Source organism: Brassica napus, chromosome C3 (assembly GCF_020379485.1).
Source record: "Brassica napus cultivar Da-Ae chromosome C3, Da-Ae, whole genome shotgun sequence".
In the NCBI taxonomy this organism is placed as follows: Eukaryota; Viridiplantae; Streptophyta; class Magnoliopsida; order Brassicales; family Brassicaceae; genus Brassica; species Brassica napus.
Window position 1 is genome coordinate 67,830,600 of NC_063446.1, and position 16,011 is coordinate 67,846,610.

Sequence of the window (16,011 nt, forward strand, 5' to 3'; positions counted from 1 at the left end):
CTATCAGGTTCGTGACGTGTCCTTTCGGACCTACGCACTTCAGGTTCCACAGGTGTAGATTCTACGACTCTTCATAAATCTAATTGATCATCTTCCTGAGATGATGAAACCATCTCTTGTGTCTCTCTCTCGAACTTCTTCGAGTTGTACTTTACTCCCACTGTTCTTCTTAGAAAGAAATTCTCTCTCAAGAAAAACACCACTATGAGCAACAAACACTTTTTTCTCGGTGGGGTAGTAAAAGTAATAACCTTTGGTTTCGTTAGGACAACCAATGAAGTAGCATTCATCAGATTTAGGTCCAAGCTTAACAGTAAACATACGTTTGACATAAGCATTAGAACCTCAAGTTTTCAGAAAAGACAGATTTGGAACCTTTCCAGTCCACATCTCATATGGTGTATTCTCAACTGATTTTGATGGACATCTATTTAGCGTAAACGCAGACGTTTCTAGAGCGTATCTCCAAAAGGATGGTGGAAGATCTGCATGACTCATCATAGATCGAACTATATCTAATAAAGTTTGATTTCTCCTTTCGAACACACCATTCCATTGTGGTGTTCCTGGAGGAGTGAGTTGTGAAACAATTCCACATTCTCTCAGATGATCATTAAACGCTTGACTCAAATATTCTCCACCTCGATCAGATCGAAGACCTTTTATTTTTCTTGTCAAGCTGATTTTGTACTTCATTCTGAAATTCTTTGAACTTTTCAAAAGATTCAGACTTACGTTTCATTATATAAACATAACCATATCTACTGAAGTCGTTAGTAAATGTAATGAAGTACTGATAGTTTCCTCTAGCATGTATACTCATTGGTCCACATACATCACTATGTATAAGTTCCAACAAGTCTTTGGCTCTTTCACCGTGTCCAGTAAAAGGAGCCTTAGCCATTTTACCCAGAAAACAAGATTCACATTTTGCATATGATTCATAATCAATTGAGCTCAAAAGTCCATCACTATGAAGCTTTTGAATGTGTTTCTCATTTATGTGGCTCAAACGACAATGCCAAACAAAAGTCTGATTCATGTCGTTAGACTTGAATCTTTTGGTACTGATATTATAGACATGCACGCTTTGGTCTAGAATATAAAGTATATTCTCTAATGGACCGCTACCATAGAATATATCATTACGATCAAAGGAACAACACTTGTTTTTGATCGAAAAATGAAATCCTTCCAAATCCAAACAAGGAATGGAAATAATATTCCTACTTATAGCAGGTACATAGTAGCAATTCTTAAATTCTAAAACCAAGCCTAAAGGTAGTAAGGACAAGCAACTCTTGCTCCATTTCCCACACGTAGGTCTATTTGTCCTTTCTCCAAAATTCTATTGTTGCTTAGGCCATTCATATTCGTACTAATATGAGCACCACCGCCGGTATCCAGTACCCAAGAAGTAGAGACAGAAGTAGTAACATTTACTTCTATAACATAAATACCCCTAGACGATGTTTCAAAAGTCTTTTTCTATTTCAGATCTTCCAAGTAAAGTTTAAACTTAGGAGAAGGATCATGCTGGCTAGGATTCGCAATCCAGCTTGGCTTATCCTTTCCTTTAAAGTTGTACACTCTTGTTTGAGAACAATTCTGGGGTTTCGATACCATTGGAGGAAATTTTATCCATTCAATATGTCCTTCTCAAGGGCATATCGCAATAAAAGAGGATTGTGAGGAGTTAACTTTTCAGGAGTGGAAGAATATCAAATATTAATATGATGTTCATGAATTAGAGGAATCTCAACAACTAAGAGAACTCATATTATATTTAAAACATTTTCCTCAAATGAATATAATAATCCAAGATCCATATTTCGCTAAAATCCGAGTTAGCTTTTGCTCATCGCCCGAATGTCTAGCTATTTAGGTAAGCAACACTTTGCTAATCATATCCAATATAATTCTTGGTTGTCATATGACATCTTATGTCTTATCCAACCTATGTCTCTAAGCCCAAAACCGTTTTAATAGCTTAGTCAAGTGAACCAATCTTATATTCATATGGTAACCGTTACCATCTACCTCACTCATGTAATTACAGACACCTTGCTTTGGCAAGCCCATCTTACAATGAAACGAACCTTGATAGTTGACAAGATTGGGTAGACATCAAAAATACTTGAAATTAATTGAGGAACAAATTTTAAATCAATTTTATTATATATTTAAAATTTTATATCGTATATAAAATATAAATATAACTAATACATATCTAATATGTATTTAATTGAATTATAAATAATTAAATTAACTTTAATGTACTTAAAATTATTAATTATCATTTAAATAATCTTAACGTTATTATTAGAATCTAATCAAATTAGATTTCTAATTCAATAAAAGATTGAACCAAACCAATCTCATAAACCAACTAAACAATTCGTTGGTTCAATTGATCTTTACATATCTCATATGTATTTAGTTAATTTAAAACAAGGCATTGAAGCATTACAATAATACGGGTGCCTCTGGTTATATATTAGTCATGCATGTACTAGATTGGATATTCTATACATATGCATAAGGTATGAAAATGTGTGGTTTAGATGATATATATTAATTGCATATCTAGCGGATGATCATATCAGCCGTATAATATCTATATTAACATATATTTTCGACTTCCAAAAGTCAGTGATCCTTAACATATAACTCATGCCTTTGTTTTATCTAATATATAAATCAACGTATTTGTACACTAATCAAATTAGGGTTTTTATTAACATGCGAGTATATCAATTTCAAATAATCAATACCACTAGAATCATGTATCTCTATACCAGGTTATAGATTTAACGAGATCTAATTTCAGTATTCAACAAGTAGGCTCTGATACCACTGTTGGAATTCATACCGGTTTATAACAATTTATAAATCAATCTATGGATTCAGCTGCCTAGAATCTCATGAAAATACTGAAATAAATCTAGATTTAAGGTTTCGAATATACCTGGTTATTCGCAGCGGTAAGATGAATGAAACAAACCGAGGTTATTTAGCACTCCAAACGTCGTGCCTCTACCGGTATCCACACGCACACAAACTGGACCAAGACGGGATGCTAGTACCGTTGAGATCAAATCTCAAAACTTGACGAACACTTCGCCTTTATGATTAGGTTTCGGCTAGAAGTAAAAAACCCGCCACATATCATAACATACTTTCGTATATATACATATGTGAAGCACGTACCTAATGCAATTAGGTTTGCTTATGGGCTTAGCCCATTATTAACTTTGTCCAATAATAATGACCATCATTATATAATTCAAAGTAATGTTAACCTCTTTTATAAACTCACATCACGTATGTGAATATATATATACATATATTATACCATATATAATAATTAGTATAAAACCTAATACATAAATGATTCAGTTTGCTTAGGTGTGTGACCCTGTAGGATCATATAATATTAGTAATGAATTCTCAATTCATAGATTATAATCGGTTTCTAGCAAACCATTATAACCACCTAATATTATACTTTTGTCGAACCTCGACGTTACAACTTTATTAAGAGTAAGTACAAATGATTTTAGGACATTCCCAACACACACTCATTTGCAAAACTTGAGTCCTAAACAGTGGATGGAAAGGAAATTTAGCTCAGTTTTAGGTTCATAACATGGTCCATTTCTCAATAACCACATCAAAGCAGTCTAGCATGTCAGCTTGCGCCACTTTTATTTTCTGAAAATATCATCAAATGTAAAGACCCAATGGACTTTTGCTTTAACCAGCGAATAGAAAGCAGCAGAAAATATTAATGAAGTTATCAGTTAATAATATAAACTATGATATTAGCGTTCAGTGTTTGTTTTCTAGAATCAGAAGAAAGAAACGAAAGCATAGTCTAACTTTGGTTACATCCATGCCTACGGAAATACTCAAAAACGAAATTTATAAGCAAATCAATACTAAGTGGACAAGGACAACATAAATGATGTTTTATTGAAGAGAATCTCGAAATGATGTTTTATTAATTAAAAAAAATGGTAATAATTTCGTTATCCATGAAAGTGTGTAACTAAGAAGATGACAAATTGTGAAACAATCTAGAATCCAAAATTACATTCACACATTTGTAAGAGTGTTTAATTACAAATTTGCGACTTCACTTTCATAAGTGATTTTGTGGCGTAGGTAATCTTATCCGGAACAGACATCAAAAGAGTGTTAGGCTCGCTTTCCAAAATGAAATCAAAATCCCCAAATATCAGACTTCTTATTTAAAAAAAAAAATAGACTTGAAAATACAAGTCCACGTGGCTGCTTTTAGAATGTGATTGGTTAATTTTGGAGCAACCCAGAGTAATTAAATTGGAGTAAATAGGTGGAAAGTTGCTTGAGTAACAAATATAAAATAAAATAAAAATCAACAATTTGTTTTCTAGTTCAAAAACAGGGAAGGAAAAAAGTGACATATATAACTCTTGCTAAACAGTGACAAGAGTAAATGAGATAAAAGTCACTTCCAAACTGATCGGTAGAATATAGGTTAAACAGAGAGGAAAAAAAAATTATTGCCACCACATGTTATTTCATTTAGAATTTATTAATTTATATATTTTTATATGTAGAGAGGGTAGAGATAAATCGTGGACCATCCATTAACAAGTTACAGTCAGCTTCATCGTTGCCTCTCTCTCTCTCTCTCTCTCTCTCTCTCCCCAATGGCTGTCGCGGTTCAGTTCTGCCGATTATGCATCCGCCCGGATACTTTCGCCCCCGGATCCGGATCCCTACGCCGCCGGAAACCTTCATCACTCCGTTGCTCGTCTGGAAACGACGACGCTCCTTCGCCATCGGTGGTGATGGACTCCGACTTCGACGCCAAGGCGTTCCGCAAGAACTTGACGAGAAGCGATAACTACAATCGCAAAGGGTTTGGGCACAAGGAGGAGACTCTCAAGCTCATGAATCGCGAGTACACCAGTAAGTTCCCGCTCAATTTGCTTGGGTTTTGTTGGATGCTCTGTTTTTTGAAAGTTCCACTCTTTGCTCTGTTTTTGGGTAACCTTTGCTTTACCGAAATCGAAAGTTTTGTTTTTTTCAATTGAAAAAAGGATTGTTCTTTCGTTCCTCTCGTGATGAAGACCATAGATAATGTTGGGTTTGAGTCAAGAATTGAATTTGGTAGACCTAACAAAGTATAAGAAGTTGCATCTTGTTATTGTATATGACACTCTCAGGTGATGTGTTGGAGACGCTGAAAGCAAATGGGTATACGTATTCTTGGGGAGATGTTACCGTGAAGCTAGCTAAAGCTTATGGCTTTTGCTGGGGTGTTGAGCGTGCTGTTCAGATTGCTTATGAAGCAAGAAGGCAGTTTCCTGAGGAGAAGCTTTGGATTACTAACGAGATCATTCATAACCCTACCGTCAATAAGGTGATACTGCTTTGTGTGTGTCAGTTCAAGTTGCAATATAACATTAGTTACTTGCGTATCTACTCTTGATGGGTCTTCTTAAAGTGTGAACCTTTTGATGGTTTTTCTTATGGGCAGAGGTTAGAAGAAATGGATGTTCAGATTATTCCCGTTGAGGATTCGAAGAAGCAGTTTGATGTAGTGGATAAAGATGATGTGGTTATCCTTCCTGCTTTTGGAGCTGGTGTTGATGAGATGTATGTTCTCAATGATAAGAAGGTTCAAATCGTCGACACCACTTGTCCCTGGGTGACAAAGGTACATTTCTTCTTGTCGGCAACATATTAATCTCAAACTTCATGTTTCATTTTGACATCTGTGGCTCTGAAGGTGTGGAACATGGTTGAGAAGCACAAGAAGGGGGAATACACATCGATCATTCACGGTAAGTATAATCATGAGGAGACCATTGCAACTGCCTCTTTTGCAGGGAAGTACATCATTGTAAAGAACATGAAAGAGGTACAAACTTTTATACTGTTAAAAAAATTCTGTATATGCGTAGACTTTTGCTGATATGTACCTTATTATTACTGAGCACAGGCGAATTACGTTTGCGATTACATTCTTGGTGGTGAACTCGATGGATCTAGCTCCACAAAAGAGGAATTCATGGAGGTAACAGAGAGCATCCTTCCACTTTTTTTCTGCTTCTTGATTGATGTACTTTTGTACTGATGTTTAACCTTTGGTGGCGTTTGTAGAAATTCAAGTATGCTGTTTCAAAGGGTTTTGACCCTGACAATGACCTTATCAAAGTGGGTATTGCAAACCAAACTACGATGCTCAAGGGAGAAACAGAGGAGATTGGTTAGTCTACTACACTGCTTTATATCCTTGCAGACTTATATCTCATGCCTAATAAAAAACACGCAGGAAAATTAATTGAGAGGACAATGATGCGCAAGTATGGAGTGGAAAACGTAAATGGACATTTCATCAGCTTCAACACCATATGCGACGCTACTCAAGTACATCTCCCAACAATCTTTAGAGTTAGTTCCTCAAGGAAGTGTTTATTCATCAATACATTCCTCTTTTCAGGAGAGGCAAGATGCAATCTATGAGCTAGTGGAAGAGAAGATTGACCTCATGCTAGTGGTAGGTGGGTGGAACTCAAGCAACACTTCTCACCTTCAGGAGATCTCAGAGGTCCGTGGAATCCCATCTTACTGGATCGACAGTGAACAACGGATAGGACCTGGGAACAAAATAGCCTATAAGCTCCATGTAAGTCAAGTGCCATAAAAGTCCACTCATTCTTTCTTGAATAGCTTTCAAAGATCTTTCTTTGTTTACATTGACAGTACGGAGAGCTGGTGGAGAAGGAGAACTTTCTTCCAAAAGGGCCAATAACCATCGGTGTGACATCAGGTGCATCAACTCCAGATAAGGTAAAAATATGTATATATTCATTTTCAGTTGGTTTTGTTCCTTTTGTTTCAGCACGACATGCGTGAAATGTTGTTGTGAATTTTGTAGGTCGTGGAAGATGTTTTGGTGAAGGTGTTTGATATTAAACGTGAAGAGTTGTTGCAGCTGGCTTGATCTGCTTGTTGTATTGCAAACAGTTACTTCATGTCAAGACTCAAAAGTGTGTGTGCTAAAGTAAAATGTAGTTTATATGATGATGTCAAAACATTTAAATTTTAAAATAAATTGGAAGAAAGAGAGAAAAATATATAATTTTTATTACGGATGAAAACAGACTAATATGGAACTCAATCAGCTGTAAAATAAGTGATTCACTACTGTCTCTGTAGCCTAGTTCATAACCGTCAAGAAAACTCCGGAAGAAGAGAATGTATAAAAACCATTTTCTTTTGGTATCTCTACCAGAAGATCTTTCCTGTTATCATCAAACCCAAGCAAGTAAAATTTCTCAAGTTGACATGTGTTTGTCTTGTTCACGATGTAACTTTCCATTTGTTTTCCTGGATCTACCATAATAAGAAAACAGTGTGGCTGTTTCTCTTGAGACAGGTTGGTTATGTGTTCTCTTTAAGTCTGCTGAAATTCTTTTGTAACTCAACTAGAGGTAATGCCGTAAAGTGTAGTTTTGCCAGTTTTAAGCAACAGATCTTGTGTGGGTTTGTTGGGCTGGTCTATGATATTGGTTTGGGAATTGTCGAGAGTTAAGACCTATCTCCTTAATCAAATCTATCATATCGTGTAGTTCTCTGGTGAATTGAAATCATATCACAGTTCCTTAAACTAACTCTCCTAAGGCCTTAGTAATCAGATTCCACAACTTTCTTTCTTATTGTACATACAAACTCTATTGTGAAACATGTTCTTCTCATAACAAGAAATGGGTTACCTAACCTCCATGTATACATCTAAGATTTTATATGGTTTTTATCAACTTAGAAAGATCTCCGGAATACACTTCTATTAGAATGGAGCACAACAACACGATCATTAATAGCTTCAATCTTAATTAACAAAGGACTACACATGGGGTTTCTAAAAGATAACTTACAACTATTGATGCAAGTATCCATCAGCCTCTAGACCTAATTGATTGCTCTTAACTTTGAGCATTAATGTTTTACCATTCCATTATTATTACGACATATGAGTCTTGTGACATCCATATAACATGTACACTACAACCATGGATAGACTCATGAAGCTTAACAAAAACTTAGTTGTTGATGTCCTTATAATCTGGCTAATTATATGGAAAATTACATGGCTATGACTTAAGACGTAGTTTGAGGGAGATATATGCGAGCTTAAAATGGGTTTGTTTATCTTCTCATGTAGTAATACTTTCACGTCTCTAGCTCTAGATTCTATTGGTTTGAAGTGAAATGTTATTATTTAAGTATTTTATATACAAAATTTTGATCTCGACTACTACTTGATCTAATTATATGGATGTCGACCAAAAAAAAAAAAAATATATATATATATACAAAACCTAGTCGTAGTATAGCTAATTTCTGTATAGATTTGAACGTTTTCAAGATTTGAAGAAAAGATCAGAACATATGTGTAACTAATTTGAGCTTCTTCTGAACATATGAATACAAATCATGAAGACTGAGTTCGCATTTTTCATTTCGAAAAATTGAGGTGTTATTGGTTTATATATTTGATTGATTTAGAAATCCATATAGTATTTATAAATTCAAGTAAAATATGCAAATCCGGAGGTTTTCCCTCGGATTTGAGTCTTTGTATTTTTAACTAAAAAATCCAAACAAATTCATTCAAATCCATTATTAATCAAATATATTAGTAAATCCGTACGATTGAATAACAGTTGATTTGATATAGAATTTATGAATCATTAATCTAATAACACATGATTTTAATACAGATTTGAAAATCATAGAACCAATAACACTAGATTTAGTTTGGATTTTCTAATCTATTAAAATACAACAACCAATAACTCCTACTTAGTACAAACCGATGATAAATTGTTAATAATATTTTCTATAATTAACAATTTATAGGACGTATCCACCACCGGATAAGCTTCGGAGAAGCAGCAAACTCCACCTCCCCACCTCCATAGCATCATCAATGAATTTCATTTCTCTCTAGTTTTAGTTCTTTCAAAAGAGAAAAATGAGCGAGAATGAGAGTTTGTTAAGGGAGGGAGAGTTTATTTAGTAGCAGCTTCCAAATCCCAAAGTTACATCCAGAAGTTAAAATGAATCAAACTGATCGAAGAGTTGTGGAGTTCTGGAGCACTACAAGAAAACAGGGGGATTCTGCCGAAATCGTCAGAAATTCGTCGGAATAGACCGATTCCGACGAATTTCTGACGAACCTGTCCGTCGGTATCGTTTTGTCGGAAAAAAAAAATTCGTCGGAATTTCGTCAGAACTTCCGACGACTTTCTGACGAATACCGAGAAACGTCATTCGGACGAACTTCCGACGATATTACGATGCGGACACACGAGACCAGAGTTCATCGGAAAAAACTATTTACCGACGGAGAACGTTCCTCGGACAATTCCGACGTAGTGGATTCCTCGGTGTATTCCGACGGACATTGGTCGTCGGAATTTACCGACGGACATTAGTCGTCGGAATATACCGACGGATATTTGTTCGTCGGTATATTCCGACGGAAATTGGCTCGTCGGTAAATTCCGACGGATATTGGTCCGTCGGTATATTCCGACGACCAATGTCCGTCGGAATATACCAATTTTAAAAACGAATTAATTTTGTATTTTTATATATGTTTTTATATTAAAAATTAATTAATAAATTAAAAAAATCAGAAATTTAAAACTAATAATATTATATAATTTAAATTCATACAAACCAAAATAGAAAAAAAACATTCAGAAAGTTTAAATTCATACAAACAGAAATAGAATAAAAAACATTCAGAAAGTTTTAAGAACCCGAAAAAAACTAAGATGAACTCGAAGACATCAAACGATCTAGCTTCTGCATTATCTCGGTGTTGAACTGCTTCTGGGATGCCAACTCAGCAAGGATAGTGGCATTCTCCGAACGGATAGTGGCATTCCCAGAAAGGATAGTGATGTTCTGCTCCTCCAATGCCCCAATCCGTTCATCTTTGTCATGTAGCTCCTCGAGAATCATGGGATCGGCATACGGAGCTTGCGAAGAAGATGTCGGATACGAAGAAGCACGGCGGGCCAACCCAACTAAACGGCCTCTTTTCCTTTTAGGAACCGCCTACAAAAATATTTAAAGTTAGTAAATAGGGACAAGTTAGTAATCGACATTATAAAAAAAATATATTAATAAAAAAAATTACCTTTTCAACCATCTCATTTATTTGCAATAGAGACAAGTTGGTTGAAGCTCCCGTAGAATCGCCGTCATCAGAGAGAGGCTGAGATTGAGATACTATTTCAGCTTCCACCAAATCAACGACACCTTTGATCATGGGGTCCTGAATTTAACCCATCGTCTTGTTTGTGTGAGCCACCTTAATGAATTGGAGACGATCAACGGGATTACCGTCATTTGCTTCGATCTAAAAAAACCGCCATTATTAGCCAAGGAATATATAAAATATTTATTTAAAAAATATAAAGATAAATAATAATAAAAAACTTACAAGTTCATCCTCCTTAGTAGACATAGAGCAAGCGCCGAGGTTGTGCACATACATACCTTTCCCGCCACGATCGCTCTTCCGGTTCTTGGAGTTCCTAGAAGACGTCTCTGCAGTTTCTTCTTTCTCCCAATGAGCTATCAACTGCTCCCACACCGTCCCGTTGATGAACCGTGACCTCTTGTTCTTCTGCCAAACTGTCTTCCACGCGTTTATCTGCTTCGTATAAGAGTCCATGGCCTTTTCGTTGAATTTCTTACGGACTGTTTCTATAAGATCGGAGTGCCAGTTGAACTCTTGCTACAAAACAAACAAAATTTAATAAGTAAATATATTTAAAAAATGTAAAAACTTTTAAAAAATGAAGAGTTACTATACCGCAAACTGACGAAACCACAACTCTCGTTCGTCGGAAGGGATCACACTCCACTTTGGATATCCAAAACGGAGCATGGAGTACATCATCTGGTTGATGCTCCGGCTAATGCCATTTTTCGACTTGGTGAACCTTTAAAAAAAATACAAGCTAACAAGTTAATTAAAGGAAAAAAACATAATGGTACAAATAAAAAAAATACTAACCAAGTGCTATGGCCTCGTCGTGGGTTGGGTTGGAGAACCGTGAGATGCTCTCGACCTGGTTGTTGAACCAATAGATGAACTGGCATGACCCCCGGATCCTGTTGAGCAGCAGCGCGAGGGGCAGCGGGAGCTTGAGCGGGAATATATGCGGGAACCGAGTCATGAGACGATCCCGATGCACGGGAACTGCTCACCGAACTACGTCGAAGACGGGCTGCGGGGCGGGGTTCATCCTCGGCCCTAAAAAAAAAATTAATACATCAAAAATATTTTCATCTCATTTCTATTTTTAATGTTTTCATTTATATATTTACAAAAGGTTTTATAAACGTTTTAAAAAAAACTATTAAACCTTTTATTATATATGTATACACAATTATAAAATGTTTTATAAATGAAGAAAAATGTTGTTAAATATTTATAAATTTTTTTAAAGAACGTTTTATTATACATAGTTTAGTGGAAACTTATAAAAAATTATAAAAAATTTTAAAATTTTTATTATACATGATTTATATATATATATATATGTATACAAAATTATAAAAAATTTATAAATATAGAAAAATGTTGTTAAATATTTATAAAAAATTTTAAAAACGTTTTATTATATATATTTCATTACTGGAAACTTGAAAAACGTTTTTAAAAATCAAAAAAACGTTTTAAAAAATCAAAAAACGTTTTTAAAAATCAAAAAACGTTTTTGAAAATCAAAAAATGTTCCAAAAAAAAACTAAAACAACAATCCTAACTTATATATCCTAAACTATCAATCAAACAACCTAAAATCCGAGATCTAACTTCCAAAACCCTAAACAATTGAGATTAAAGAAGGTTTGAGATGATTCTTACATGATTTAGGGTTTGGGGAAGAGATATGAGGGTGAGAAGAGGATTCGCCGGTGAAGAGAGGTGGATAATGGCCGGAATCGCCGGTGTAGAGGGAGGAATCGCCGTGAGAGAGAGGATTTTAGAGAGAGAGAGGCGGAAATAACGAAGAAGGAAGAAGAAGGGTTATTATATCTGAAGATTCCGACGGACACGGGTTCGTCGGTATTCCGTCGGTATAATTAAAATATACCAAATGCCGATTCGCGAAAATTTTCAAGCGGTTTGGTTCTCCCGGGCAAATTGAATTTCCTACGGAATGTGTCCGTCAGTATATTCCGACGAAATTCCGACGACTTAGTGTTTAGGGTGTTCATTTCAAGTTTCTAAATGCAAAATCCAAATCTTTGATAATATATATAGTATTTGCATAAAGATTTAACAATAAAAATGTTTTATAACACGATTTTACACACCAACATTTTTTGTAGTGTAAGCTTATATGAATATGATTGTATAAGTATATGAATGTTAAGATGAGATATTGTGAAAACAATGATATGCATACATAAATATTTTAATGAGTTGTTATATTTGAATGGTTGTGATCTAATACTATACTAAACACTTATTATGTGTTATTTTCATAGTTTTGGCATCTAAATTTATAGATTTTTATGATTGAAATTTTTTAGAAACACATGTCGTCGGTAATTCGTCGGTATATTCCGACGAATTACCGACGACCTTTCCAAATTTCAATGAAACCCAATGTCGTCGCTATGTCGTCGGTATATTGCGAGGGATTTCCGACGGACCAATAAAAAAAAAAAAAAAACTAATCAGAATCTTCATCAAACTCCCCAACCTCGGCTTCTGACTCCGAATGTACAACAGCATCATGTCCAACCGCACTGACTCGAATGTTTTCATGTCCACCTACATCTGGCGTCTTTTCTGCATCAAAATACCTAAACTGCTTCAACAAATCTTTCCCACTAACTTCCTCAGGTGGACCATCAAACACCTGCTTGTTCTTCGTAAACGAAGTCTTACTCCTGCAGTATGGATGATCAGGTGGTAGAAATCGTCTGTGACAGTCAAACCAACACGTTTTCCTTCCGTTCTTTAGTTGGAAAGCATCTGTGTCATCTTGACAATATGGACATGATAGCCTCCCATGTGTTGTCCATCCAGATAACATACTATATGCTGGAAAGTCACTTATTGTCCACATAAGTACTGCCCGCATCTGAAAGTTTTCTTTGCACGAAACATCGTATGTCTCAAAACCATGCGCCCATAGTTGTTGCAACTCATATATCAGTGGTTGAAGAAACACATCTAGTGATCTTTTAGGATGATCTGGTCCGGGGACGAGAATTGAGAGAAACAAAAACTCTCGTCGCATGTACAAGCTCGGCCGTAAGTTGTACGGTGTCACAATAACTGGCCATAGAGAATACTGTCTTCCATGCTTTCCAAATGGGCTGAAACCATCAGTAGATACTCCAAGATAAACATTTCTTCTCTCTTCCACAAATTCTGGATATGTTGACTGGAAATGTTTCCAAGCCTTCGCATCTGAAGGATGTCTAATCTCACCATTTATGGAATGCTCTGCATGCCATCTCATTGCTTTTGCTGTGCGCTCACACTGATACAACCTCTTCAATCTTTCCGTCAAAGGCAAATACCACATTCTTTTGAATGGGATCGGAACTCTTCCCCTCGTCTCCTGATAACGAGGTTTCCCACAAAATTTGCATACATTCCGTGTCTCATCCGCTCTCCAGTAGATCATGCAGTTGTCAATACATACATCTATCACTTCATACGGTAGTTGAAGACCGGCAACAAGTTTCTGAACCTCGTAGTATGAACCCGGTGCAAGGTTATCCTCAGGTAGAATACCTTTGACAAAATCAGTAATCGCATCCATACATTCTTTACCCAAATTATAGTCTGTCTTAATACCCATTAATCTAGTTGCAGATGATAAGACTGAATGACCATCTCTACAATTTTGATACAAAGGTTTTTTTCCTGCATCCAACATGTCAAAAAATCTCCTAGATTCGGGATTTGGTTCTTCCCCTCTATAATGATCATGTACCATCTGCTCAGTACCTACACCATAATCTATATCCGTTCTAGATTTTTCTAACCTAATATCAGGCTGAAGTTCACTAACAGGTTGAGGTTCGCTAGTACTACCATATTCATAACCAGTTTCCCCATGAAGGTACCAAACTTTATAATTACGTGAAAACCCTTTCATATACAAATGAGTCCAAACATCAAATTCTTTTATAACCTTATTATTATTGCAAGTAGAGCAAGGACATCTTAACATACCACTTTTTGCATCCGGTTGCTGTTGAACAAGCCTCATGAATTCTCCAATCCCTTGAACGTATTCTTCCGTAAGCAAATTGGTGTTCGGATCCAAATGAGGTTTATCCATCCACAAACGATAATAAACTTCTGAAGACATGATTTTCACGGAATTGTTATGACTAAAGAGAATGAAGAGAGAATGAAGTGTGAATGAGTTGAATGAGGAGGGGTTGTATTTATAGGAAATTGCTTACGGCCCTCCGACGACTTTCCGACGAAATTCCGACGGATGTAAAGCAGTCCGTCGGAATTCCGTCGGTATTGTCCAATCTCAAACGGCTATATAACGGTCATATATATTTGTCGGCAACGGTCACATGGTTCGTCGGAAAATTCCGACGGAATTCCGACGACTGTACTGTCAATCGGAATGTCGTCGGAAATTCGTCGGAATATACCGACAAACTTCCGACGACTACAACGGTTACATTTTTTATCGGAATGTCGTCGAAAAGTCGTCAAAAAATTCCGGTGACCCTTGTTTCGTCGGAATTCCGTCGGAAATGGCCGACGGAATTTCGACGACTTCAAATTTTTGGATTTCGTCGGAAATTGGTCGGTAATCCGTCACAAACGTCCGACGACATTGATGTCCGTCGGAACCTCCGTCGGAATTCGGCTTGTTTTCTTGTAGTGGAGGGGTTTCGATCGCACGTACAGCGATCCGCGGTGAGAGTTAATTTTACAAAATCCGCCGCCTATGCGGAGTATGCAGCAAGAGGCACAATTGCAGGAACAGCTGAGGGAGAAGCAACGGCTGGATGGTGAAGAAGAGGAGATGTTGATGGATAAGGATAAGGAGCCTACAGCAATGTCGCAGCCTCGTACCAGTAAAAGTCAGGGAAGAGAAAGAATCGGGTTGTTTCGGGCGGGTCTGAAGTATCCGTCGGCTCATCTAAATCTTCTGGGTTGGGTCGGATCTAGGTTCAGAACGATGGGTCAAACTTGGATCGGTTCTTTGAGCACACCACTCCTGTTGTCCCTGCCCGGTTTCTTCCTCTGGTAAGAAGAAGATTTCAAAACTTTTATGGCAGTAGAAGGTTAGAAATGTAGTTTATTGCTGATTCGAACCAGATAGATCATCGTGTTTTGTATTCCTCGGAGTCAGAATGGTTGGGCTGACCCGTTAGTAAAGGATACAAGGGCCAAATGCTATACTTTCTCACATATAGATCAGACCCGGACAGATGGAGATGCTCCTCGGAGAATCGGCTCGTCTGTTCTCCACTTGATCTAGCTTAGATGGGTAGACGACAAAAAAAAAGAAAAGAGATCATCGTGTTTTGTTTAACTTTAGTTGAAACTTAATATATTTCTGCCCTGAAATAGTTTCATTTGCTTTTAAACCCCTTTTATATTGTTGATCTAATGAAGTTCATAAGAGATTTGATTGAAAAAGACTCGAGTTTTATCATGTGATTTAGTGTAGATGGGAACTTGAGCATTGCTAATTGCTCCTAGTTTTGGTAAAATCGGTGAAACTCCACTTGGAAACACCTATTTGGATCCAAAGGAGACTAGAGCCTTGATTGGTAAAAGTGATAATAAAACAGTAGAAATATGTTATAAAAACAGTATGATACAAAAATTGTATGCTCTCATTTATATATTTAATAAGTTGATTGATAGAACAGTAAATGATTCATATATTAAATTATCATAAAAATTAATATACAAAATAATAT

At 36.3% G+C, this 16,011-nt stretch overlaps 1 protein-coding gene across 1 annotated transcript; it reads left to right on the top strand.

The window, feature by feature from the left end:
- Nucleotides 1–4,603: 4,603 nt before the first annotated feature.
- Nucleotides 4,604–7,147, top strand: LOC106434468 (4-hydroxy-3-methylbut-2-enyl diphosphate reductase, chloroplastic). The gene is made up of 10 exons (XM_013875339.3): nt 4,604–4,959; nt 5,217–5,413; nt 5,531–5,710; nt 5,783–5,914; nt 5,996–6,070; nt 6,157–6,262; nt 6,329–6,423; nt 6,497–6,682; nt 6,760–6,846; nt 6,935–7,147. The coding sequence occupies exons 1-10, from the start codon at nt 4,698–4,700 to the stop codon at nt 6,998–7,000; spliced, it is 1,386 nt and encodes a 461-aa protein (XP_013730793.2). The 5' UTR covers nt 4,604–4,697; the 3' UTR covers nt 7,001–7,147.
- The last annotated feature ends 8,864 nt before the right edge of the window (nt 7,148–16,011 follow it).